The sequence below is a fragment of the Marmota marmota genome, unplaced genomic scaffold, assembly GCF_001458135.2.
Source record: "Marmota marmota marmota unplaced genomic scaffold, marMar, whole genome shotgun sequence".
Taxonomy (NCBI): Eukaryota; Metazoa; Chordata; class Mammalia; order Rodentia; family Sciuridae; genus Marmota; species Marmota marmota.
Window position 1 is genome coordinate 11,380,639 of NW_025999913.1, and position 26,956 is coordinate 11,407,594.

The following is a 26,956-nucleotide window of genomic DNA, read 5'->3' on the forward strand; positions in this document are numbered from 1 at the left end:
AACAAATGAGATCTCTGTAGTAGACTAAAAAGAGTCTAAAGAGTTAGGGTGCCCTTTGAAGAGTCTAATTACAGAAAGTACCCTGGACAATAAGATAACCTAGTTCATGAAACACTAATAGCTATGACAGTCTCACTAATAGATGTCCTCTCAAATTCTGTACAGAAGAAAGCAAAATGGTTAGGTCAGATCAAAAGAAAGATACAAAGTCAGGATATGACTGCCATTCACTAACATTACTGTTATCTAAGAACAGAATATTCTGTTCTAGATGAAGGAACAATCATAAAATAGATCACACAAAATAACGGAAAATTCAAACACAAGGCCTTGATGGGTTAAACTTTAATAAAGGAATAGGATTAGACTACCCTCTAGTGGAAACTGAAGATAATTCAATATATACAGCACTTTACAAATATATTTTCCCAGCTTTGTGAGAAAGTGCACACTGTGGTTATTTCACAGAACAAGAGTACAGAATCTGGATTAAATACTTCATTTCATCCTTACATATTATCTTTCAATTTCATGACATTTAATGTAGTGGTTTTGCATTCTAACCTTTGTGCTGCACAAGTTAAATTTTGTAACATCTACTCAAACCCTTCTGTCATAGAAAGATGGTTTTGTAAAATCACAAAAACTAGAAGGACTCCTACTTGCATGTCAGCATCCTGACGGCAGGTACCCTACCTTGTTCCCAGCTGTATCCCCAGATCCTATAAATAGTGCCTGGTTCATATACCAGGAAGGCATTGTGCTAAGCATTTAAAGTTTGTCATCTTATTTAATCCTCCAACTACCCTATAAGGCAAGTTGTCCCTCGGTATTCTTGGGGGATAGGTTCCAGGACTCCTGAGGAAACCAAAGTTCTTGGGTGCTCAAGTTCCTTATACAAAATGGTGTAGTATATAAACTACCCACAACTTCCTATATACTTTAAATAAACTTTAGACAATTTATAATACCTAATATGATGAAAATTGCAATGTAAATAATTGTTATATTGTATTGTCAAGGAAAAGTGACTATACACATTCAATACAGACACAGTTTTTTAATGAATGTTTTTTATATGCAGTTGGTTAAATGTGCAGATGAGGAACGAGTGGATAAAAAGGGCTGACAGTATTTGAGCCTCATTTTGCAGACAAGGAAACTAAAGGTTGAAACAGTTAAGAAGCCTGCATAAGTCTCACAGTTAAGAAGTTGTAGAATTGAGAAATAATCTCAGATCTGAGGGTTCGTATTCTTTGTTTTTCAATTTCCAGCATACTTTATCATTTTTTCCTTAAATGACAAGCTTTACCAGTAACTATCAATTAAACAGGCTTTTATAAGCTAGACAGATCACATCCCATGAAAAATCAATAGGAATGGATTAGCTGTTGTTACTTAACAATTCCTAAGGGGGCAGGTAATCAGGAGTCATATTTATTAAGCCATAGGATAGCACAGCTAAAAGCATCATCAACGTCTAAACTCACATAAACTCTTACTCTTTAACAAAAACAGTCCCTCCAATGAGAAAGGCAAGACCAATAAGAGGTAAGTAGCCAGGAAAATGGAGAGACTGATAAGTTACAGTATTAGATCTGATGAGAAGGTGAAAAATTAAAAGTGAAAGTCAGTATTTTCTTCTGAATTAATTTCTTCTATTGTTGTTCCACTATTTAACATTTGTAATATTATATCATGATATTTAGGTGATGATAGGAGACATTTTGAGACTATTAAAAAAAAAGAACCCAATAGTATATAAATAAACATTTAAAACACTAAGTGCTTCTGATATCAAAAAATGATGCCTAGGACTTAGGTTGTAGCTCAGTACAAGGCCCTAGGTTCAATCCCCAGTACCAAAATAATAATGATAATATTCAAAATTAATTCATAAAGTTCATTAATGATACAGGTGTTTATAAAGCCTGTATTACAAAACTTGACTTCATAATGTTTTCCTGTTGTAACATCAACAGTGACTTTATGGAGTTTAAGTTGATTAGCTAAGTTTCACAATTTCAAAACATCTCAATGAGCTTATTCTGGGTCAGTAACCTTAGGCCTTGGGATTCCAAGTTTTGACTTTCTATCTTGTAGTTATTCATTGATATTCAGTAGAAATATCAGGCAACTAATAGCAGTGAACTCTGAAGGAAGTGTGTTTTTCAGATGCTAGTGAATAACTTCATTGGCAATATACATAAAAAAAGAACCATCTAGATTTTAGAGGTATCTTTTAAGCAAACTGAACTCACCAAAAAGGGCTCAAAATAAGTTATATACAGACTGGGGGCAGTAAATGATTCAAGTTTATTTAGAAGTGGACTATTTGTCCAGAAGAGTACCTCAGAGAATCCTTTAGCTTTAATTTGCTTTTAGTGGTAAATGTTCTCAGATTAGTAAAAAGGAGAGCATTTGTTCTCAGATTAGTAAAAAGGAGAGCATTTAAATGAGCATTTGGGAAGCCTGTCTCATTCCTTTAAGAAGCCAAATGTAGCTTCTAAAGAGTAAGGTCCTGTGTTAAAAAATATCAAATGTTTTCAGGATATTAGGGGGTTTTTTTGGTGGTTGGTACTAGGGATTGAACCCATGAGTGCTTAACCACTGAGCTCAACCCCAATCCCTACCACATCTTTTTAATTTTGAGACAGGGTCTCTCAGTTGCCCAGGCTGGTGTTGAACTTGGAATCCTGCTGCTCAGCCTCCCAAGTTGCTGGGATTATAAACATGCGCCACCATACCTGGTTAGAATCTTTTTTAAAAAAAATTTTTTTCTAGTTGTATATGGACAGAGTGCTTTTATTTTATTTGTTTATTTTTATGTGGTGCTGAGGACCGAACACAGTGCCTCACACAAGCTAGGCAAGTGCTCTGTCACTGAGCTACAGCCCTAGCCTATAGAATATTGAGAATGAAAATATACCATATTCTAAGAAAGACTTATGTTGATGAATTTCCTAAAAACAATTAACTATGAAAATAATAACTGTGTGGGTTGGGGTTGTGGCTCAGTGGTAGAGCGCTCGCCTAGCACGTGTGAGGCCCTGGATTCGATCCTCAGCACCACATAAAAACAAATAAAATAAAAGTATTGTGTACAACTAAAAAATAAATATAAAAAAGTATTTAAAAAATAATAACTGTGGCAAATGCATTTAGTTTAGTGGAGCGGTAGCAAATAAAGAATAAATATCTATAAGTAGAATTTATTCCCAGCTGGGGGGAAAAAGGGAGAGAGGAAGGTCATCATAAAAGAATATCTACAAAGAAACACATGACCAAGAAAGCACATGACGAACAGAGCTGCAGCTGAGTAAGCTAAATGAAGTGGCTGAGAAGAAAAGCCCAGATACCTTGAAGGTTCTGTCAGTTATCCAAAGCTTAAGCAGCATCATTCCTATATCTACAGGAGGAAAAACTCCACACAGAGAGAAATCTGACACTTCTCCTAGGACCAGAATTTCTTCTCCATGCCCTGCCTCATAAAGTCCCAGCCTCAGAAGTGTCTGTAATGGCCAGAAGGTTTGAAGAAGATGGTTAGGGAAGGCCAACTGACAGCTGCCCTCCTACTGCCTCACCACCACCTCAGAGGGCACTGCTGTGGCTGGGATCCTGGGTCCACATCCTGCCAACTGGGACCCTATACAGTCACAACCTCTCCAAGGCTTAGGTTCTTTACTGGTAAAGCAGGGATAAGAAAAGCTACTTTAATAGGGTTTTGTGTCAATTAAAGATAGTATCTGTAAAGTACCTAACAACTCTGACACACAGTCAATGCTATAAATGTTGGTGACTATTACAAGCAACAACATTCTGATATCATTTGTCTATTTTATTCAGACAAAAAAAAAACCTGGTGTGTGATTTGTTTATTACTTTGTGAATCAGTTTTGTACTGTTTTAAATGAGGTAATATTGAAAAACAGGAAAAGATGATAGGGTACCTTTACTTTCTCACCTGTAAGACTGAATCAAGTTATCAGCTCAAGAAGTTTACATCCTGTATAGATAGCTTCAGCCTTCTCTTTGACTAAGATTCTAAGCTTGGATAGAAAACAGTACTAAAAAAATTACAGAAAGGCTCACTTTAAAAAAAAAAATGGAGGCCATTATTTTGGAATAAGCTCCTATGGTAAGCCACAACACATCAGGACAAAACTAAAAATGAATTCACTTAATGCTAAAGTTCCACCTCACCAAACTGAAATTGTGCTGTTTATTTGACTTTCCTGAAACATCAGGATTAAAAAGAAAATAGCCAAATTTCCCAAACAGGCCAGTTTCCCCTTGCATGATAATAAAATTTCCTCTGCCCTAATCCTTACACAAAAAAAGTAATCTGAAGTAACCCGATGTTAACTTTTTCTGGAAGTACACAATCATTTTTCTATTGTTTTGTCTCCCTGCTCACACTCTACAGAGTAACTTTCAAATGACCCATCTGTCTTTTGTTTCTCCTTCCCTCAGTGCTTTCTGGCTATACTACTAACCTCCTGTGCTCAGCTCATTAGAACACTCACTATAATTTATGGAATGAAATGTTGCCCGATTTTAGAATTGAAAATAAAGCCAACTAGGACTTTCAAATTGTTGTAATTTCGTCCTCTGACAGAGTTAGCCATGATATTATCCTCAGATGCAGCACTGTAAACAATAATTTTCTGACTATAAACCTAAGGAAAAAAAGGATATCAATATAATCCAGCCAAATGAAAACAACAAAAATAAACCTGCACAAAATTAAAACTTAGCCAAACAGATACCTCAACTGGATTTGTTTGAGGAGGGAAAAGTTGTGCAAGACGTGAAGCCTAGTGGACCTATATTTAAAAGCAACATCTTCTGGAGGACATCCTACAGTAAGGACTTTCATCCTAACCCCTCTTACTTGCTACATTTAAAACTTCTAAAAAAAAAAGGCCTAATGTCCCAAAGATAGTACAGAGTCACATAAAGAACTGTCAGAATAAAAATTACATTTCCTGATGTGAACTGAGACAGAAAACATCAGTGGAATGCTAAAAATTTCTACACTTTAAATAATTTTCTGTCTAATCCTTAATCAAACTATTGAATTAATTAAAAATTCACTATTTCCCAAAACATCCTGTTAGCCAGAAACAATGTATTCTTGGAAAGTTTTGAAATTACACCAAATCCCGCCAAAACTGTTTTCATTCCAAAATGTGATGTACAGATACAAACATCCAACTTACCCAGATTTGCTGTCATGGATTCTAGGTCTGCTATTAAACCTGGAAGCTGCTGGAGCTGTTCTTGCAGCTCTATCAGGCTGGTCTTCTTTTTCTCCCAGTGTGCTGAAAGCATGACCACCTCGCTGTCCACCAACTGCAATACAGACCCAGAAAGGCAAAGGAAAACAGATCTTGGGTATGGAGAAATTACAGCTAGTACAAGATTCGGTCACTGTTAATTTAACAATCCACTACTCAGCACAGATGATACTACATGCTAAACAAGCCTGAGGTTGTTTTCTTTTCTTTTTTTTTTTTTTTTCAGAAAAGAACCGACTTATTATTCAGTACAGGAAACCTCAAATTGTTGCTTGTGACAGTGCATCTTAACCCAAAGAAGAGAAAGTTTAAAAATGACTTTTGAAATCACTTCTACGTATAATCTGTTTTTAAGGAAACCATTTATTTGAAAAATCTGAACCTAAAGAGAGGAAAAAAAAAAAAAAACCTACCACAAGTAATCAAAAAGAAAACAAACAATAACAAATCAAAACATAATTAGCAGGTAATTGTTTGTTTTACAAAAGAATTCTCATAACAGAAGTTTCCTAATGCATTTTAAATAACCTGATGATTTCATAGTTAAGCAGGAATACTTCCTGCATAAAGATATTGACAATAAAGATACTGACACATACCAAAGAACTATAGGTAATTGTGTGCAATTCCAAAAAAAGATTTACATCACCAAACAAGTAAATCAGATGTTAAAAAGTCCTAACAGCAGGGTTAAGAGATACTAGGCTAGCCTAAGATAATTCTAACTTCTTTTCCTAAAGACTGTAAAGAAAGTAACACCCATTAGTTTCTCCCAATTTTGTTTTGGTCTTAACATGGTGAAAGAGGAAAGGTCCTGGGATAAGATGCAGGGGGTGAAAGGTCACTGTTTGAAAACATGGCCAATAACAAGAAGCCAGAATTGTGACAAATACCCATATTCTGTACAATAAATGTTGCAAAATCTATCACATAATCATTTGAATTTGATATGCAAAATCATTGAATTCAGTTTTATAGAAAGAATTTACATTACAAGAGATTAAAAAGAGTTAGACTGAATACAACTGATTCTCATATCTCAAAATATAAGAATTTTAGAAGAGTTCATATATCAAAATTAAGATACAAAATCATTATTTTACTAGATTATTATTATTATTACTAGATTTTTTATTATATTAAAATGTAGAAACACTCACATTTGGAAAAAAAAACCGAGTACAATGTATCTCCCTATTGTTTCCAGCCCACAATGGGACAATAATCATACCATCTCTCATATTCAGGCCTTTGTTGAAGGGAAGAGGTGAGTGACACCAAGCTTTCTGTGAACTGTATTTCTCATTATTTTTTATTTTTTTACTATTTTATTTATTAAGAGATGAGGGTCTAGCTATGTTGTTCAGGCTGGCCTTGAATTCCTGGGCAAAAGCCACACTGTCTTAGCCTCTCCAAGTAGCTGGGACCATAGGTAGATATCATGATTGTCAACTGGTCTTTATAATAATCTCTAAAAGTAGTTTTAAAAGTACTAAAAAAGTACTAAACTGCGATAAAAGATACAACTGTGATGTGGTAAGGAATTGGCTTGAAACAAAGATCTGTGTTCACAAAATTCACTTCTAAAGTTCAAACAACTTCTATAGACTGCCCATTATTTGCTAATCCCTGTTTTAGGCACTGGAGATGAATAAAGAATATCCTGCACTCTTAGGCATAGTTTGGTGGAAGATTTCTCAAATTCTCTTGGCTTCAGACTTTAAACTGTAACAAAATTCCTTTATTACAGGGACATCTTAAGAATAAATAATACATTTTGCCTGAGGCAGGCATGGTGGTGCATGCCTATAATCCCAGCAACTTGGGGGCCTGCCCAGGAGGCTGAGGCAGGAGGATCCCTAGTTTAAGGTCAGCTTTGGCAATTTAGGGAGACCCTGTCTGAAATTTTGAAAAAGGGGTTGGTAATGTGGTTCAGTGGTAGAGTGTCCTGTGTTCAATCTCCAGTATCACAATAAATAAATAAATAAATAAATAAACAAACAGACACACAAGCCCCCTGCCCTTGTATATATGTGTGCATAAATATATATGGCATATCTTTTTAAAAAATTGTTAAATCTATAATAAACAATTCTGGAATATTAATCATTCCTTACTAAAAATCAAAGGTATTGAGGATCCAATCCAGTGCCTCACATATCTAAGGCAAGTGCTTTACCATTGAGCTACAGCCCCAACCCATCAATATTTAATATTAAAACTTAATGATAGTTTATCTTATATAATTTCCACAAAACTAAAAATTATATTCTGAATATAGGCTATAAGATTATGATAAAAAATAATTTATTCCCAGAAATTCAATTTTCTACCTCAAAGTCAACAAATCCAGTTTTAATAACAGGAAATCAACTTAAGGAGTAGGACAAACCCAGAGGGCTTCATTCCAAAATCCCTTCTGGCAGCCACTGAGATTAGGCAAATAAAGAATGAGCATGGAACACCAGTGACTTACAATGTGGATAACAAGACCTCACTCTATACAAAATTGCACAGTTCAGAGTCAAAGGAGATATATTATTTCATTTGATCTTTGAACAACTTTAGTAAGCTAGAAGCAAAACACTAGAGGTCTAACTTCAGAAAACTGCCCTCAGGCTCTAACCCCTAAGTCACTATTAACTCTGTATTCACTTACCGATTGCTAAGGAAGGGAAAAATATCTTAGAACTTATTTAGAAAAAGCCTAGGCAACTAAGTTACTATTGACCACAGACATTTGCTTTTTAAGATACTGCTCTAAATTCTAAAATTACATAGTTAGAATTGGCTTTAAAGTAGATAAGTATGAAATAATTTGTTAAACAAGACTGAATTGTCTATGAGTATGTTTGCCCCAAGAGACTGATGCTGTTGAGTTAAAAGCTGACAAAGACACATGTGATAAGGTTAACACGACTAATAATAAACACACTTAAATATTTACATGTCTCAACACATTACAGAGGGCTTTGAAGTACATTTTCATTATTACAGCTGGGAATTGTACTTCTGGAAAGCAGAGAAGTCTCTGGTTCTGACAACTGGGAAGGTTTGGGTGTTTGCTACTATTTGGGAGGAAGGGACCAGAATCTGTGGGAATCTGAGGGCTCCAGGCAGAGAGAGTTTCATCTATGAAGAATTTCTTGGTTGTCAAAATGCAGTCACTTGTGACTCTCATTTCCTAACTGAGTTCCTCAGTTCCTTAGGAGGTATTATAATAAACAACCCCATAATTATGTGAGGCCAAAACCATATGCCAATTTGTTCAGGAATACTGACAGACTCCTTGTTGGCTCCTTCTGCCAATAGGTAGACCATAACCTTTCACTAGGGGATGTAGCCACTTCAAAGTTCAAAGAGCATTATGTAAGTGTCTCAGATTCAGTTCCCAAGTCTTCCATTCCAATAAATCTCCAAAAGTTTTTTACTATTTGACCCAGATTCCATATTTTATGTTTTTAACACTGATTTTAGTTCCTTATTCATTTTTTAAGCCTTTTAATTTCTTTTAATTTTTGTGAGCTTAATGTATATTATAAATTCTTATATTCAAATATACATCCTTATATATTTTTGTGAGCTTAATGCATTTTTAAAGAATGTATATACATACAAAAATTCTTATATGCAATATTTATAATATATAAACAGGTATTCTTTCACATTTAACCTAAAACTCAGGCATTTTAGAAGGGGATCTGGGTCATCCATAACTTTTTATATGTTATACATAAATATATACTTTTATATATACAGAGAGGGAGAAGGGGAGGGAGGGGAAAAAGAGAGAGAGAACCCATACTCGTGAGGGCTACAGGGCTTTGTTTCCCTTTCTTTCTCTCTTTGAACTCAAGGGCATTGTGCCACTGAGGTACATCTACAGTCCTTTTTTATTTTTTGTTTTGAGACAGGGTCACTGACTTGCCTGGGATAATGAAATTTGTGATCCTCCTGCCTCAGCCTCCAGTCACTGGGATTATAGACACGCTATAGACCACACCCTGCTACTACAGGGCTTTTCAAAGTAGTCAGGAGTCAATTAACAAAAGGGAATATTGAGAAATGCACCATTAAGCAATTTCATCTTTGTGCAAACACCATAGAGCACTTTAACCTAAAAGGTCTAGCCCATTACATACCTAGACTACATAGTAGATAGCTATGGCTCCTAAACCAGTACAGCAGGTTATTATATAGAATACTGTAGATAACTGAAACACAATCTAAACTGTAACATATCTAAACAAAAAAATGATTCAGTAAAAATATGGCATGGGCAGGGAGGAGATACACGTGTCTAGGGCGCTTACCAGGGCTGGAGTGTGCAGGACTGGAATTTGCTCTGGGGGAGTCAGCAAGTGAGTGGAGAAGAAATGTGCAGGCCCAGGACACTATTGTACCTACTGTAGACTTTTCTTCCTTCAATAATAAACTTAGTTTACTATAGTTTTTTAGTTTGACTTATATAGTAACAGGTTAAAACACAAACATACTGTACAGTTATACAAAAATATTTTCTTTGTATCTTGCTGATTTCTGCAACCTCTTCCTTCGTGAATCTTCTGAAGTCATGGACAAACCTCTTGAATATCTTTTTCCAGATGTCAGCATATACTCCATGGAGAAATCACCCTAAGCCCAAGTAAAGTTCAGGCTGCAGCAGCATCTTCTCAGCATCTTGTTCAGTTGCAGTACTAGCCTGGGCAAAAGTCCTCCTCCAGTAGTAGGCCTTAAAAGTTGCTGTAAGTCCTTGATACAGATCAAAAGGGTGATATTTAGAAGGAGAAACACCACTTTGACAAAGGGATGAAGATCACCAATAAAAGGCAGATATACAGAAGCATTACCAACAATCCAACAATAAGCAATATTTTGAAAAGTATGTTATTCTCCAAACAGTGCTTCTCAATTCTGCTGGCAAAGCACTCAGGAGGCATTCTAGAAGAGGACTGGGTCATGCATGACTTCCTATTGTTCCATAGGACACTGTGTGTGCTTATTGATATGCTGGAAAGTCCTGCAGTTCTCACAGTGCCAGAGGGTATGAGAGGGTTTCAATCTGTAGCCTGCAACATTGCCCTCAAGCAAAACTGTTATCTTCTCCTTACAAGCCAAGAAACCTAACACTGACCTGGCGGCTTATGGGGTAAAAGTCCTTCTAGACCTCCTATTCCATACAGGAAGCTTTCATCCACTTGAAGATCTGCTCTGGCAGGTGATTTTCCTCCATGATAAGTTTATCTAGTATTTCCAAAAACCCCTCAGCTGCCCTCACAGCAGCACTAACGGACTCAACATTCTTTCACATTCTATGATGAATAATGATTCTTGAATACCTTAAATCCCCACAGCTGGTGGCACATTAAATATCAGAGGTGGGTCCGGCCTTTTCTTTCAACACTGTGAACAATCTCTTGCTGTGGCCATGATTGTCCTGGTGCTGAGAGGGTCTTCAATCCAGGCCACTGGAAGTTTCTCAGTATCTGACACAGGCTCATCTTGAATTTGTTAGTCCCGTTGCCTTCATCAAAGAAGCAGGTCCTTTAACAGCTTCCATCACTCTACTCTAGATTAAGGCCAAGTGATAACATTGCTGCGCTTCCACCTTCATAGTCCTTGATCACTTTTAATTTTGTTAGCAGGTCAATTATTCGATGTGGCCTTTTAATGGCAACATTAGCAGCTGTTTTTGTATACTTAAGGGCCATGAAGAACAAGATAACATAAGATTAAATCAAGCACAAGGGAAAATGATGCGATCAAGATGTGGTAAACCGAGATGAGGCTGCCGTGGAATAGCACGTTAACAGAATGCAAAACATGGCGCACTGTTTTATGGTAAACTGTTTTTGTTGTTGTTTTTAAATAAGTAGGAGTACATTTTAAAATAATTAAAAAGGACAGTCAATATGTAAACCAGCCACACTTTCCTTTATTATTTTATGTGCTATTCATAATTGTATGTGTTACATGGCAGTGCAGTATGTATACACCAACACCACCACAAACATGAGTAACATGCTGCACTTTGAAAAAACCTCAGCTGTGACATCACTTGCATTTCAGCTCCATTATCATTCAATGGTGCTCTCATTATATATTTAGCCCATGGTTGACCCGAGAAACTTGGTCATGCAGCATATGGCTGTGACTACTCTGCCTTACTGCCAGATACTAACATTCCCCTCCATACAATAATAAACTTAATTCTTAATAAATCCAAAAGTCAGACATACAGAAATATCTAAGAGAAAGTTTAACTGATATTAATAGCACAAAATATTTGATCATGGCTAGTAAAGCTTTAAGTGTGTGTACCAATAATTTTAAATACAAGTTACTTTCATTCATTATATACTCTATAAATACCTAAAAATAAATTTGTTCTTTAAACAGCATTCAAATCACTGAAATGTTTATATTTTATATATACATATTTGTATATATTATTTATATACTTAACTTTTTTTTTGTTAACTCAAGTGTTGATTTTCGGTAGAATGAGCAAAGCTAAGCTTTTGCCCAAACAGTAAGAAATTCTTTAACAGTGGGTAGAATGAGATCACATCTCATAATTTACATATACTACAAAGTTATCAAACTCTAATTCAAAGCATTATACCTAGATGAATGAAATACCTCACTGTTCTTAGAATAAAAGTTAAAAATTCTCCAACCCAACTAAACTAAATTACCAGACTGAGAAATTGTGTTGGGAGAAAAAAAAAGTGCGAGCCAGGCAAGGTAGTGCACACCTATAATAACAGTGACTTCGGAGGCTGAGGTAGGAGGACTTCAAGTCCAGTAACTTAGCAAGACTTGAAGCAACTTAATGATATTCTCTCTCAAAATTTAAAAAAAGGGCTGAGGATAAAGCTCTGTGGCAAAATGCCCCTGAGTTAAATCCCCAGCACCAAAATAATATATGTTATTATTTTGGGAGTTTGAACTAAATTCAATATTAGATATTTATTTAGATGCCAGGGATTGAATCTGAAGGACTGCAAAATACTTCCATACAATAATAAACTTAATTCTTAATAAATTAGCATTTAATATCGAAAAGGAAATTTTCCCATGAATATAAAATTAGCCAATTCTAGATGAGCATGGTGGTGTGTGCCTGTAATCCCAGTTGCTCAGGAGGCTGAGGTAGGAGGATCCCAAGTTCAAAGATGGAGGACCTCACTAAGTTGCTGAGGCTAAGAAACTCAGCGAGACTCTGTCTCCAAAAAAAAAAAAAAAAAAACAGGTCAGTGGATGAACTAGACTAANAAAAAAAAAAAAAAAAAAAGGACTGGGTACAGATGTAGCTCAGTGGGTTCAATCCCTGGCACCTAAATAAATAATAGCTAAATAAAATTAGCCAATCCTTTACCTCTCCAGCATTTGCACATTCTTTGGTTCTTCTGTGAAGTGCAGCCCAGGTATCTTCATATCTAAGAAAAGCAAAACAATTTAAAATGAAAAATCACACATTAAAAAGAAATACTATTGCCAATCCCAATAAACCAAAGGCCAAATGGTTTGTCTGATATGTGGATGCTAATTCACAATAATTGGGGATGGGGGGTGGGGGCTAGGGACAAAGAGGTACTTAGGTACTTTGGATTAGACAGAGGGGAGTGAAGGGTGGGGAGGGAGTATGGGGGTAGGAAGAATAGAAGAACTAACAGACATTATCACCCTATGTACATGTATGACTACACAATCAGTGGATTCTACATCATGTACAACCAGAAGAATGAGAAGTTATACTTCATTTATGTATGATGTGTCAAAATGCATTCTACTGTCATGTATAACTAATTAGAATTAAAAAAAAAAAAGATGAACCTGGAACATAATACCACTCCAGAAAGGAGCAGCTCAAAAAATAAGGGGACACATTCCAAGAACTTCAAAGAGCTTCTATGGCCAAATATGGGACAATTAAAGCAACCAAAAAAAAAATAATGGTAGTATTGAATTATAACTTGAAGAATAAAACAAACATCCATGAGTCCGTAGTGATATAAACAAATAGTTGAATAAATAAAGGAAGGAGAGGAGAATAACTCTTGTTTTATAGAATGCCAATTAATTTTAAAAGAAATGATGAAAATCACTACTTGGTAAATATAAGAAAAATAACTGTTTCAGGAAAGAATTCTAATGGATTTAAAATTTGTGGATGAAAGTACGAAGAGAAATAGGATATTTACATAGCCTCAAAGTATCTCTCCAGAGGATACACATTAACTAAAATGGTGAGAAGAGAGTGGACAGTATGTATACAAACCATTACAGAGACATGCTATCCAATTCTTAGCAGATACTCATAAACAAGGATTCAGAATGATCAAGGGCAATGAGAAATATCAACATCAGGTGCCCCCTGATGTGGTGTACTTGAGAAGGACACAAAATCACTCTTCTAGTGTTTTCTGATAGAGGGCACTAACTCAAATTCATTCATTAGGATAGAGGAAACAAACTTGAGTTAATGGGACATTTTGCAAACACTGACCACTCCTTTTCAAAAGTGTCAAGATCATGAGAAGACAAACTCAGGAAGTATTCTGATTACAGGAGATAAAGGAGGCATAGTGACCAAATAAAATGTGTGATGCTAGACTGGATCTTAGTTCAGAAAAAAAGATATTAGTCAGACAATTACAGAAATCTGAATAAGAGTTACAGTATTTACCAACATTAATTTTTTGCTTCTGATCATGATTATCATAGTTATGCAAAATCAGGGAAGATTGAATTCCTTGTTCTATTTTTATACTTGTTTTTAAGTATAAAATGATCTCAAGATTTAAAAAATACAATTTCTGCACCATTCACACATGGTTGCTGATGTAAAACGTGATTTTCCATCTTATCTAAAATTCTAACTATTCAAGTGACAATTCTCTGAAAGGGACTATGTATTCAATGAATTTATACTACCTCCCTTTATAGTTACAGAGAAATTTACAATTTTCCTGTTGAATTTAAATAGGAAAATAAATCTGACAATCCCAACAGAGTGTTATCAGTGTATATATGTATATACATAATGAAAGGCAAGGTGGAAAGTCACACAATTAATAGTCTTACTGTCACTGTCAACTAACAGAAAGATTGAAAATTTTCTCTGGTGTATCAGACTGTGTAAGTATCAATTAAAATCAACAAGATTCACCGAATGCCAAACATTACTAAATGTAGGCATCAGAGTTGCTGAGATGGACTTTACCTCAGCATCTCAAAGCTCTAGTACCTAGCACAGGGGAGTTATTAAATGTCTGCCAAGTGAAGAAATAAATACACTCACTTCAAAATTTAAATTCAGGGTTTCATGATAAAATTTTCTATCATTTTCTCCAGTCAATGGAAAAGAGCAAATTCATCACTGCCTGCCATTTAAACTCTAGATCAATCATTCTTTTCCTACCATCTCCTTTTTGTCCCTGTTGTATTTGTGCTTTCCACACTCTCTTTACCATTGTATCACCTTCCCTCATATCCACCAGTTCAGCAGCTGGTTCTTGACTTTTCCTTCTGTATTTGATATTTCTTAAAAAATAACACAGGTTAACTTAACCAGTCATTTTTTTCTGCTCTCCTATGCTACTGAGCATTATTACAGAAAGGTATACAAACCATTACAGAGACATGCTAACCAACCTTGCATGGGCCTCAGCTGCCAATCAGCAGTTTTAAAATTTCATTCCTATAAGATTGCTCACGGAAGTCTACACAGCAGGTGTTACACATATCACACAGCTTTGAAAGTCATCTTTATCTAGTCACTTTCAACAAATGGGTGGCCTTGTTATAAAGATCCTGGATATAAGTCTTCAATTTTCATGCTTTCAAATGTCTTTAAAATTGCAAATCAATGATGAAAAATGGAGAAAAAATCATTCTGATAATGTAATAATTCATTATTCTAATAATACTTCATATATAGAATTAGTGCAAGAATTCACAATATAATCAGAAAAATCAACATATACATAAATAATTACCTTCTAAGGTAGACTCATTAAGGAGACTGACTTTTAACTGTTATACACCACACTGCCTAAAGCTATGATTTAGAGGTCACAGAGAAGATGCCAAAGTGGGAAGCACCAGGAATCTGCCTTCTTCCCTGGGCCACAGCTGGTATTGACAGAACCTATCTGAAGAAACTATTTGAAATTGGCATCTACTGAAGGCTTGTGATTTCTAGGGGAAAGCTCGGATGGAAAACAGATCAGTTTTGTTCAATTCTATCTCTCAGCACAGCCACAGCTACCCATCCCCCAACCCCAGCCCCAAGGCAGGCAGCCACACAATTGCTCCTGAAGCAGCTCCTATGCAGGTTGTGGGAGCTAGGCTGGCAAAGAGGACCTGGTCCTCCAAACTGGGGACCCATGTTCTGATCACTAGTTGCTGCCTCTGATCAGGGAGATGCAGATACAGAGGCAACCATTATTAAAAATCCTTCCTGTTCCTGCTAAAGAGAATTTCAGCAGATTTGAAAGGCCAGCACCTAGTTTTTATGCCTTTTCATTATCTTTTCCTCCTTGGGAATCAGACATTTAATGACTAAGACATTCAAAAGCAACCACAGATACAGGGACATTTAGAAAGTCACCACACATGACCAGTGAAAGATATAAGCTCAGAAAAGATCCGAGGAAATCTTAAGTTTATACTGCAGGCTGACAACAACACGTAGACACTACCATAATAAAAAACAAACAGCAGATCCTGGGAAAGGGGAAAAATCTAATCTTCAGTGTTACCACAGTATATAAATGTTCAGTCTTCAATTAAAAAAAAAATTACAGGATATGCAAAAACAGGAAAGTATGGCCCTTTCAGAGGGAAAAAAAAAAACAAAAAAACAAAAACAAACAAACAAAAAAAACTAACATTAAACATCCCGGAAAGAGACTGGGTGCTGAATAACAGGACTAGGGGTGCAGCTCAGTGGTAGTGTGTGTACCTAGCAAGTATGAGGCCCTGGGTTTAAAGGGGAAATGTAGGTAGAGTTGATGGTATAGAAATGAATATAGATAAGGAAAAGTAGCTATCTTCTGCAGTGCACATCCTTATCACACATCTGTCAGATGACATGTTACAGAGAATAGAATGTCACATGACATTTTCAATACAAGTACTTATTTTTTATAATAGCTTTGGTATAATTGATAACCATAAAATATACCTTTTTAAAAACATTTTTTGTAGTTGTAGATGGACATCATGCCTTTATTTATTTTTGTATGCAGTGCTAAGGATTGAACCCAGTGCCTCATACATGCTAGGCAAGTGCTCTACCACCAAGCCATAACCCCAGCCTTAAAATATACCTTTTTAAAGTGCATAATTTAGTAGTTTTTAATATATTCACAATGCTGTGCAATGATCACACTAACTTCAAAATATTTTCATCACCCATACCCACTAGTCACTACCCAATTCCCTACAAACCCTACTAAACACTAATGTACTTTTTGACTCTATGCGTTTGTCTTTTGGACATTTCATGTAAATGGAATTATATAATATGTGGCCGTCTACACTAGTTCCTTTCCCACAGCATATGCTTTTAAGTTTTACCCATATCACATTCCCTTTTTGTAGCAGAATAATATTCTGTTATGTGGATATATATTTTGTTTATGCATTTATCAGCTAATGGACATTTATATTTTAATTTTGGCTATTATAAATAATACTACTATGCAAATTTAGATAAAAGTTTTTATGTGGATATATGTTTTCAACTCTATTGAAGTGAAACTGCAAAGTCATAGGTAATTTTATTTATATTTATACATATATCTATATATCTATAGATATATCTATTTATTTATATTTATTTATTTATTTATTTTTGTACTGGGAATTGAACTCACGGGCACTTGACCACTGAGCCACCTCCCCAGATCTATTTTGTATTTTATTTAGAGACAGGGTCGCACTGAGTTGCTTAATGCCTCACTTTTGCTGAGGCTGGCTTTGAACTCGCAATCCTCCCACCTCAGCCTTCCGAGCCACTGGGATTACAGGCATGCCCACCATGCCTGGCTCTATATGTAATTTTTAAAGAAACTACATAACTATTTTCCAAAGTGGCTGCATAATTTTACAAGTCAACCAGCAATTAATAAGGTTGCTAGTTCCCTCAGACATTTGCCAACACTTGATATAGCCTATCTTTTTTAATATAGAGATGCTAGTGAGTATGAGGTAGCACCTCATTGTGGTTTTGCTGTGCATTTCTCTGGGGACTAATAATGTTGAGCATCTTTTCAGGTTCTTATTGACCATTTGTCTATCTCTTTTGAGAAATGTCTGTTAAAATCCTTTGTTTCTTCACTGAGTTGTCTTTTTATTGTTGAGTTTAAATGTTCTTTATATGTTCTGGATACAAGTCCTTCATCAGATAAATGACTGCAAATATTTTTTCTCCATTTTGTGGGAGGTGGTTTCACTTTCTTAGTGGTGTTCTTTGAAGCAAAAAGTGTTTAATTTTGATCATGTCCAATCTGTTTCTTTTGTTGCTCATGCTTTTGATGTCATGTCTAAGAAAACCATGTTTCATTATGTATGCATGTCATTAGGAACAGATTGCAAAATAAATGATATAAAATTAAGAATCAAAGTAAGAAACCTGATTGAAAACTCAAATTCAGAATCCAGTTTTCTGTAAATAAATCAGAGATAATAAATACATATTGCTAACTATTGACTAGCAAATAGTGGTATGTGGAAGTCTGACCTTTCTACCAATCAGTGAAAAGTAAAAGCCTCAAAGAAAAAGTAATAATAACCTCCAATCCCTATATTAAGGTAATGTTTAGGCATTTTAAAATTTTTATCTATAAAATAACTTTAGACAACAGAAGTTTAACCTTCTTCTCTAAAGGAAAACATTTACCTGCTAAGTAATTCGAGTCCAGCAGAGTACCTTGGCAAATATGGAACAGTCCTGCCAAAAGAAACACTTACTTTATTAACACTGAATCTTAAAAAGAATCTTAAATTTTGTCAACATTGAATCTTAAAAAGAAAGTTACATACAAGAATTCTGGCACCATCAATTATAAGAATATTTTAAAATTACTAACAATTGATCTAAACTTTTAGAAAAATGTATTATGTTAGATTTAACGTACTGTAGTATATCACACTGTCACTTTGTCCCATGCAGATTGTTTTCAGAAAATAAAACAATAAACATTTTAACACTATACAAAGAGAATACACATGATCCAAGTTCATCATCTCAAGGTAGAAAGTGAAATCTGAGCATATGCTTTACTAAAAAAATGAACAAAGGACACAATAATGGTCTTTTCATATAAAACAAGCAAGAGCTAAAAAGATTCGTTTACCATGTCCTATTTCATTATTAATATGCTTTGCAATGATGCAGAACTTTTACTTTTCTCTGAACATACAAATTACTTGTGATCAAACAACAGCTATTGATTATCAGAGTGAACAATCACACTTCACCATTTTTTCAACCATTTCACAACTTTCCTGTTACAAAATTTAGAATCAATAAGTTATTTTGTAGTTGATGCACTCAACAGATCTAATATGCATAAAATAATTTTACTATTATGACTACAATCAAAAGCGTTATGCAATTCAAGTCAAGGTAAATTAGAATCTTAGCCTGAGCTTACCTGGGTTTGCTTTTTACTTTAGCTTCTTTTGACTTGTCACTCAAAGTCTTCAGCCTATAATTCAACAAGCATAAAATATATTTTTACAGGTCAAGAGATTTTCAACCACAAATTTTCACAGCTGTTATAATTTTTGGTGGTATAGGCTTTAAAAAAAAAAACCAAAAATTAAGCACCCGTAGAGGCAACAAATATTTCAGTGTTTTTACTGTATGTCAAATAATCACAAATGCAAAGTGAGAAGCAATTTTTATATACTTGCTTTTCCCAAATTTCTTTGTTAGAAACAAAGATTCCTAAAAGTGATCAAAGCAGAGAAACCTTAATATCTGGTATCATTAGAAAAAGTAGTGATTCACATAGGTGAACTCAGAAGGTAAGGTAAACTATTCATGAACAAGGATACTTTCATTAGACACAATCCCAGGCACTCAGTTATTTTAAGTACCTGCATTATTGAAATTTCAGTTGATAAAAAGCTTTCTAAATATATTACAAACTGTTTTCAATAAAGAAGATTTGGCAAACCCCATTTACCATTTTTTGGTAACTCTAGTTTGTCTGTATGATATCTGGCTGCCTGTTGGGGCAGAACAGTACTTCCTTCAGATGCTTCTGAGCTAGGAATCCATCTGCATTTGCTAATATGAACCAATACATGGGGTTTGTCTGGGCTTACTGCATCCATTTTTCCTAAAGTTTCAGCCTCTACACTTGGTTAGCTGATTTCAGGATCCTGTACTGCTTCTGCTAACTATCTAACTCCTGCAGCTTCCTTCCCTTTATGTGTTGTTTTTAAATGACTGGGCTAGAAAACCAAACAGAAACATGGGCTAGAACTGCAGACACAGTTATTTAGCAGGTTCTTCTAAATATAAAATACGATGTTCAGACTGTACGATTTATTTTCACTTTACTGGCCCAGTTTCACTTTCTTTTGTATGTAGACTCTACTCCAGATAACTAAATTGCCAATAAACAAGTGCTAGATTATGAGATAGTCTCTTATAAGATATTGCTATACATGTTCTTAATTACTTCAACAAATATTCATTTTAAAACAAGAGACTGAAATGGCCCACAGTACCACTGCTAACCCCTCAAAGCCTCTGCAAAACACAGAAATGGGTGCTCCTTCTTTAGGATGCTTTACTTACATCAGCCAGGACCTGCTGACTATCAGGTGCATACCTCACACATCTACATTATATAGTATGCTACCTGCCCAACTATACATGCAAACCCTGACACAGATTCCATCTTTTTGTCAATAATGCCTGGTTAAGCACAAGAAAGGGATTTCAGATCAAATGTATTTTTTTAACAAAACTGGTATGCCAATTTGTCATTTTAATCTCATTTTCAAAAAAAATTAGATTTCTCTCTACAATGCCCCCCAAATTAAGCCATCTCTTTAGTACAAAATTTGGTTATCTATCAGATGAGTCAAGAAAATTACACAAACATTTCATCTGTCTCACAGGAAAAAATAAAATTTCTAAGCTTATCTTAAAAATAGTAAATCTGGCTTAAACAAAGATTAATCTAACAAGAACTAGACAAAGGTATTTTTATAGTCATGCTTTGCCATTTTTACTCCAAAATGAGAGAAAGGCATTTGGGTGTGACAACTCAGGGGGATTATCCTAGGGTAGTTAGTTACATGGCACTGCATCACCCTTGAAAATGAATCTAGGGTATTTTCAGTGACCTGAGTCAATGCTATCAGATGTGAAAGGGATCGTTAAGATGCTCTCTGGACCACTCTGACCATATGATTTAGCTAATCTCTAGATTGATTGTTCATATATTTATTTCTAAAATAAACTTTCAATTTCTCAATATGCCAGTTTAGGGTCCTTTCCTTCTCCCTTCCAAGAAAGGAAAAAGTGATCTGGAAGAAAGGAGTTACAGGGAACTGGAAATGAAGCTGCTGCAGGTCACCAAGAGCTCCCCAGTGGCTCCCAACAAACACAGGTCTTTAACCAAATGGACCCTGAAGAGCTTATCTGATCTGAATTTGAACAGATCAGCTCTAAAGAGACATTTCTAAGAATGAAAAAAATCTGATTATGAACTAGATAACTGTTAATATCGAGGAACTAGTGTTAATTTTGTCAGAAATGATGCTGGTGTTGCATTTATGTAATGTCTGTAATTTTTTAAGTGATGCAAACTGATGTACGAGAGATGCAATAGACAAATCTAAGATTTCTTTTTTACATAAAGAAAGAGATAAAGCAAATGGGGCAATATTGGAAAATTATTGAATCTGTATAATGGATATATGGAAGTCATTGTGTTACTCTATTTTTGCATATGTTTGAAACTTAAAAAAATTTAAACAACCAAAATAGACTTTAATATATTCATCTTTTCTCACTGTACCTTCTTCAAATAAATTTTCAATGTACCAAAGCCAGAAAACTGATGGAGAAAACAAAAAGCAGCTACAGGGAAGTTGTAAACAGTGACAAAAGTTCAGGGGAGAAAAATATGCAGGGTTACAATCACTATTTATTAAGGTGGAAAAAATAAGGTTAGATATAATTAGTAAAGTAAAAAATACATCCTTTCTAAGATCCATCCTTAAAACCTGGAAGGGAACTGAAAGTAGTCTACCATTTTTATTTTGAGATAATTCTACTTAAAATTCCTCACACTGGTCCTGAACTGGAAAACTCTCACTGAAATTCTATTTAATGTCCCACAGTGTGATGACACACTGGGAAAGAAATACTGATCTAGGGTGAACATTCCTGCTTCCTCAAATGTAAAATGGTAGTATTATTCTCAACCATAAAAATTTACCAAGAATAAAATAAAAGCCCAAATATGACCTCAGTGGTATTTGGAGAAACTACAGAACTAATTCAAATGAAAGGTATAATAAAAAATTATCATCATTAAGAAAACCGAGAAACTGCATACATAACAACTGGGCCAGGGTGAAATAAAGCAGAGGTTCCTAATGCACCAGTTTCTATGAAAGGCTTTCCTTCCCTGGCCCATTCTCAGTCTTCTTCCAACAGCATACACACCCAGGAAGGCTTAAGTGCTGCTATATGAGTACACTAATAAATAGATTTAAGAGAGCCACCTAACAATTATTTTCTAGTAATGTCAACTAATGCACATTTTGAAGTTCAAAGCACTCAACCTCAAATTCATCCAGAACAGTTCAATATTTTTATTTTTAGATGGCTCCAAAGACTTGCCTTAATTCAATACCAGCATATTTATTTCTTCAAACTTTGAAGAAAATACTAAAATGAAGGCCTCTTACTAATAAATGGAGGTGACGTGCAAAACTGCTCAGACAAAAACTTAAGAAAGATGCAGATAAACAGTATGTCTCATGGAGTGATGAGCAGATCTGCTTAGCTGACCCAACTGCATGAGGCGACTTGGATGGCACTGCATGAGGCGACTTGGATGGCACTTCATTCATCTGCACCTAAATTTCCAACTCATCTATATCATCTCCTCTTAGGAAAGGTGACTTATGACTGCTTTAAAAAACCATGAAAACATATTGGCATATTTTGTCATAAGACTCAATTCTTCTGAAATAGGTTGGTGCTTCTATCATTTTAACTTTAAATTCTGCTCACAAATTTTCACATTTGTATTTATCAATTCCTTCACTCCTTTTTTTTATATTTTTATTTTTACATTTATATGGTGCTGAGGATCGAACCCAGTGCCTCATGCATGAGGGGCGAGCACTCTACCACTGAGCCACAACCCCAGCCCCAACTCCCTCCTTTTTTCTAACAAGATCAGGGAATAAGCAAAAGCATTAATTATGCTGCAAGGTGAAAATGACCTCTAAGCTCCAAAGACTGAAAAATTCACATAAAAGCTGCACAGACTCAGAAAAGGGAGTCTTTACCATAATTAATCTCCAATACACCAAGCTTCAGTTCTAATCGCTCCTGAGTGTGTCAATTTCCAACTACTACTTCACAACAAATTCACCTTCAACTGCTCCTTCTCCTGAAACTGTTCTTATTCTTTTATGTTGGCATATGCCATCATTTCTCTAAGATACTCCAAAACCAACACTCTCAATTTCTGTGCATTTTTCATCTCCCATATCTCACTGCTGACAAATTCAACCACTGCCTGTCACATTCCCCCTGTCTTCTAAATTTCTATCAGCACTGCCTCATCATCTCTTACCTGGTCCAAAATTATAGCCTTATCTCCCCATCCCCAACCCTTACCTTATCACACTACCTAAATTATTGTTCCAGAAATGCAGCCATACTCTTCTGGAAATACAAACAGAACTCTCCCCCTTAACCTGGTTTTTTAGCCCCAGTACTTAGGACCTTCCAGATACTCTGCCTCCTGCCACTACAATGAGCAGGGACCTCATTTGCTGTCTGGTTGTTCTCAGCCATGTCCTCAGCACCTGGAACAGTGCCTGCCATAAAGTAAACCCTCATAAGTAGTTGACAAATTAACTAAGCAAAGCTTTAAAGATTATCAGACAATGATCTTCCTTTCCTGCTTTATCTTTGAAATATCCTTACCCAAATCTATCACAATCTCTCCCCAGTCTTCAAGGCCCAGTTTGGAAACCACTTCCTCTTTGAAGTCTTCTGTATAAGCATCCAAATTAATCACTCTTTCCTCTGGGCTCACATACCCACCACTTGTACCTTTAACATGCAGTTCATTTTGCTTTATGTTACCACTAGTTTAACACATCCAGGGGGTAGGGACTCTTTCAGTCAGCTTCACAGCCCGAGGATCTAGCCCAATACATAGACACTGCTTATTAAATAAGCAAAACTGAGTACATGGCCTCTCAAACTTTTTTTAAAGCTTCTATTAAAAAAAGGACACTTCAAGTGCTTAACCTTATGTCTGGCACTTAGCAGGAACTCAGGAAATATTTATTTAATCAGGTTAAACACTGACTTTTTTTCTTCCTTATTAAGAAGGATAAATTCTAGAAAAGTCATAATTTCAGTCAAAACTTCACCATTTCACCACACTATGGATTACTGGATCCTCTCCTTTGTGCAGGTTTTGATACTACAGGAAGGGAAAAGAGAGAATGAGGCCACTGGGCAGGGATGGAGGCCAGGGGCATAGTGGCTTTGAGGAGGAAACACCTACTGCCTAGTTGCAACAATTAACAGATTTTTAAATTCCTAATCATAAGAATCCAGAGCATTAAAAACAAGAAACAACAGCCTGTTACAGACAGCTGCAACCTTTCAGTAAAGGTTTTTCAGGCCCTGAAGAGATTTGCAAAATCTCTTTACGTCTGAATACCTCAGTCCTGAGACCTTTAGTTATAACTACTCAAGTGATAAAAATCAAAGATTCAAGTAGATCTGAACTATGTGCATCTGTATATTCAGAGGTTCTCTAAGAGTTTAACACCTCCTCTCCTCCCCCCAAAAAAGGATGACCTATGTGAACCCTCCAAAGTGGCCCTAGAATTCTGAGCTAAATTAAGGTCTCAGTGATGAGAAAGATCTCATGAGGACCAGAACCAAAGCTCTTCAGTTCCAGGGCCTTGTGGCTGGCCCACCATCCACTTAGGGCAGAAAAAATATGATACAATTACAATTGTAGGTTTGTCTCAATGTAGAGATAATTGTTACTATGAAAAAAAAATTACTAAAAAAGTTTGGGGGCTGGGGTATAGCACAGTACTAGACCACTTGCCTAGTGCATGTGAGGCCCCCTGTGTTAGATCCTCAGCACCACATAAAGATAAACTAAAAAAAAAAAAAAACAAAAAACAACAACTTAAAAAAAAAAAAGGTATTGTGTCCATCAACAACTAATACATTAAAAGAAAAAAGGTTTCAAGAGACTGGGTGTTATAGCTCAGCAGTAGAGCATTTGTACAGTATGTTCAAGGGCTCAGGTTCAATCTCCAGAACTGCAAAAATAAATAAGTAAATAATAAAGCCACAAGTTCACAGACAACCTTGCGTCTGGTAGACTATCAGTAATATCTACCCTGTCCTTTAGGAATCACAATCATAATGTGCATTTTTTTTCTAAGTCTAAATGAAATACAGAAGTTCAATGTGTTCTTTGAACATGCTTTAACTTCTGTGACATTCTCTTATAAGACTAATAAATAACTGTTATTTAAAGAGTCACTAAAAATGGATATTTGCCTAGAGTTAGGCTCTGGATATACGAATCTTCAGAAACTGAAAATGAGAAGAGCTGAGTAGATGCTATTCTGATAGCTGAAGAAGCCCACAAAATCACAAGGTCATGTACTGACTGCCTGCAGCACTGTGAAACTGGATGTTTTCAGTTATTTCAGAAGGCAGTTGTTGTCTAATAAAATTGCTCAATGTCCAATGTTCCTACAGGAATGCCAGGTCCAATTGGATGGTTTGGGGAGATAATTGCTAAGTTTCTTTTATCTCTGAATCAAACCCATTAGTGCCTCTAATGTATACTGGGATTAATTTCATTTTATCAAAGCAAAAATATTCAAATATGTAAAGTAAGCTGATCTTAAGCTAAACATGGAGGAATTTACAAAGATGAATTGTTTCATTTTGTTTCCTTAGTAAAAAATCATGTAGGAAATTGAGGATGTGACAAAGAAAATCTGAGCTGAGAGTTGTGGGTCAACGGTCAGACATCACCTGGATTGAGTTATCTCCCAGTTAAATAACAGGCTGATGGCACACACACTGACAATCGGGTGGTTTATCTGTTAAGACTGACCTATACAAAGAGGAAGCCAACAAAGAACCCTCATGGAATGAATCCCTCAAAGGATGTCTAATGCTAAATGGGACCCATACTATGGCATCTTCCAGAAGCCAAGTCAGTTTCCAAGGAGTTTTATCCAGGCTCCCTCAGGCCCTCTCCCTAACTAACCCTAAACTTCAGGATCATCCAGCTATCTCAGGATGGTCTGCACTATGGCAGTCCAGACCATATTACTAAGCAAAAGACTTCTTAAACGAAGGTCTGCATGAATAAGTCCTGAGGCAACCATGACCTCGGGAGTTGTAGCAAGTACTAGAAGAAGGACTCCTATGCCCTCTAGGAATTCCCTGAAGCAGTGTTAACAAGAGCTACCCAGGTGGGTTTATCTACAGCCACTCTCATGCGACAAGCAGACCACTTAAGAATTGTTCCCAAAATTTTAAAATTTACACTCTGAAGTTATTTCTTCTAAATTAACAGGGAGAAAAAAAACGCAAGCATGCAACTACACCAATCAACGAATGACTTCCTGTGCATCCCTAACACTCTTAAGAACAACAAAGTATCAAAATTGCCTTATAAAAGTGGTTAAGTACTCAAGTCTTAGCCAATTTGTTGCTATTCCACAGGCAATAAAAAGTTTAACATCTTTCCCCCTTAGGAATTTAAAACATTCGCCAAGGAGGCCCTCGAATTCAGAACATTCTCCAAATGGCTTTGTAAGGCAAAAGTTACAGACCCTTTATACAAGGGACACCTCTTCTAGTGAAAAAGTTAAAATGACTTAAGCACAGATAACAGTGACATAGTGCCTGTTTACATGTTCATTCATTAATCCTCTCAATGACCCTGCGAGATAAGTGCCATCATAATTCCCATTTTACAGTCGCGGGAGCAGTATAGAAAGAAGCAAGACAGTTGGGTAACTTGCAGAACTATGGTAACTGGTAGAGCCTGGAGGAGCGCCCAGGCCGTCCGGAGCCCGCTCTCGTTCCCAGGCAGCTGCACAGCGGAATCACCTGGGGGCTTTTTAACAACTCCATCCCCTTTCTCATTTAATTGGAATCTGGTGCGAGCTGGGCGTGGGGGTGAAAAGTTCCCAAGCGCGTCGCGGCCGTTTGCGGAGCTGTGGGGTCTCTGCGCCCAACTCCGCTCCCGCTGCAGTCGCTCGCTTCCCACGCCCGGGTCCCTCACTGGGCGTGGTGGGGGCGAGGGAAGGGGGTCGGCGAGCCAAACGCGGAGGGCGGCGGCGGGCGGCCCCCGCCCGGGAGCCTG

The 26,956-nt window shown here is 36.1% G+C and overlaps 1 protein-coding gene across 2 annotated transcripts in view; it reads right to left on the reverse strand.

Moving 5' to 3' along the window:
* Window positions 1–26,956, reverse strand: part of Dtnbp1 (dystrobrevin binding protein 1) — a 113,672-nt gene that overhangs the window by 86,428 nt on the left and 288 nt on the right. For both annotated transcript variants that reach the window (XM_015494045.2, XM_015494044.2), the window contains exons 2-5: window positions 18,971–19,024; window positions 18,214–18,264; window positions 12,682–12,742; window positions 5,223–5,355 (exon numbers count right to left, since the gene is read on the reverse strand). In XM_015494045.2, coding sequence (XP_015349531.1) covers window positions 5,223–5,355; window positions 12,682–12,742; window positions 18,214–18,264; window positions 18,971–19,024 — 299 coding nt within the window. The remainder of the gene's footprint in view (window positions 1–5,222; window positions 5,356–12,681; window positions 12,743–18,213; window positions 18,265–18,970; window positions 19,025–26,956) is intronic.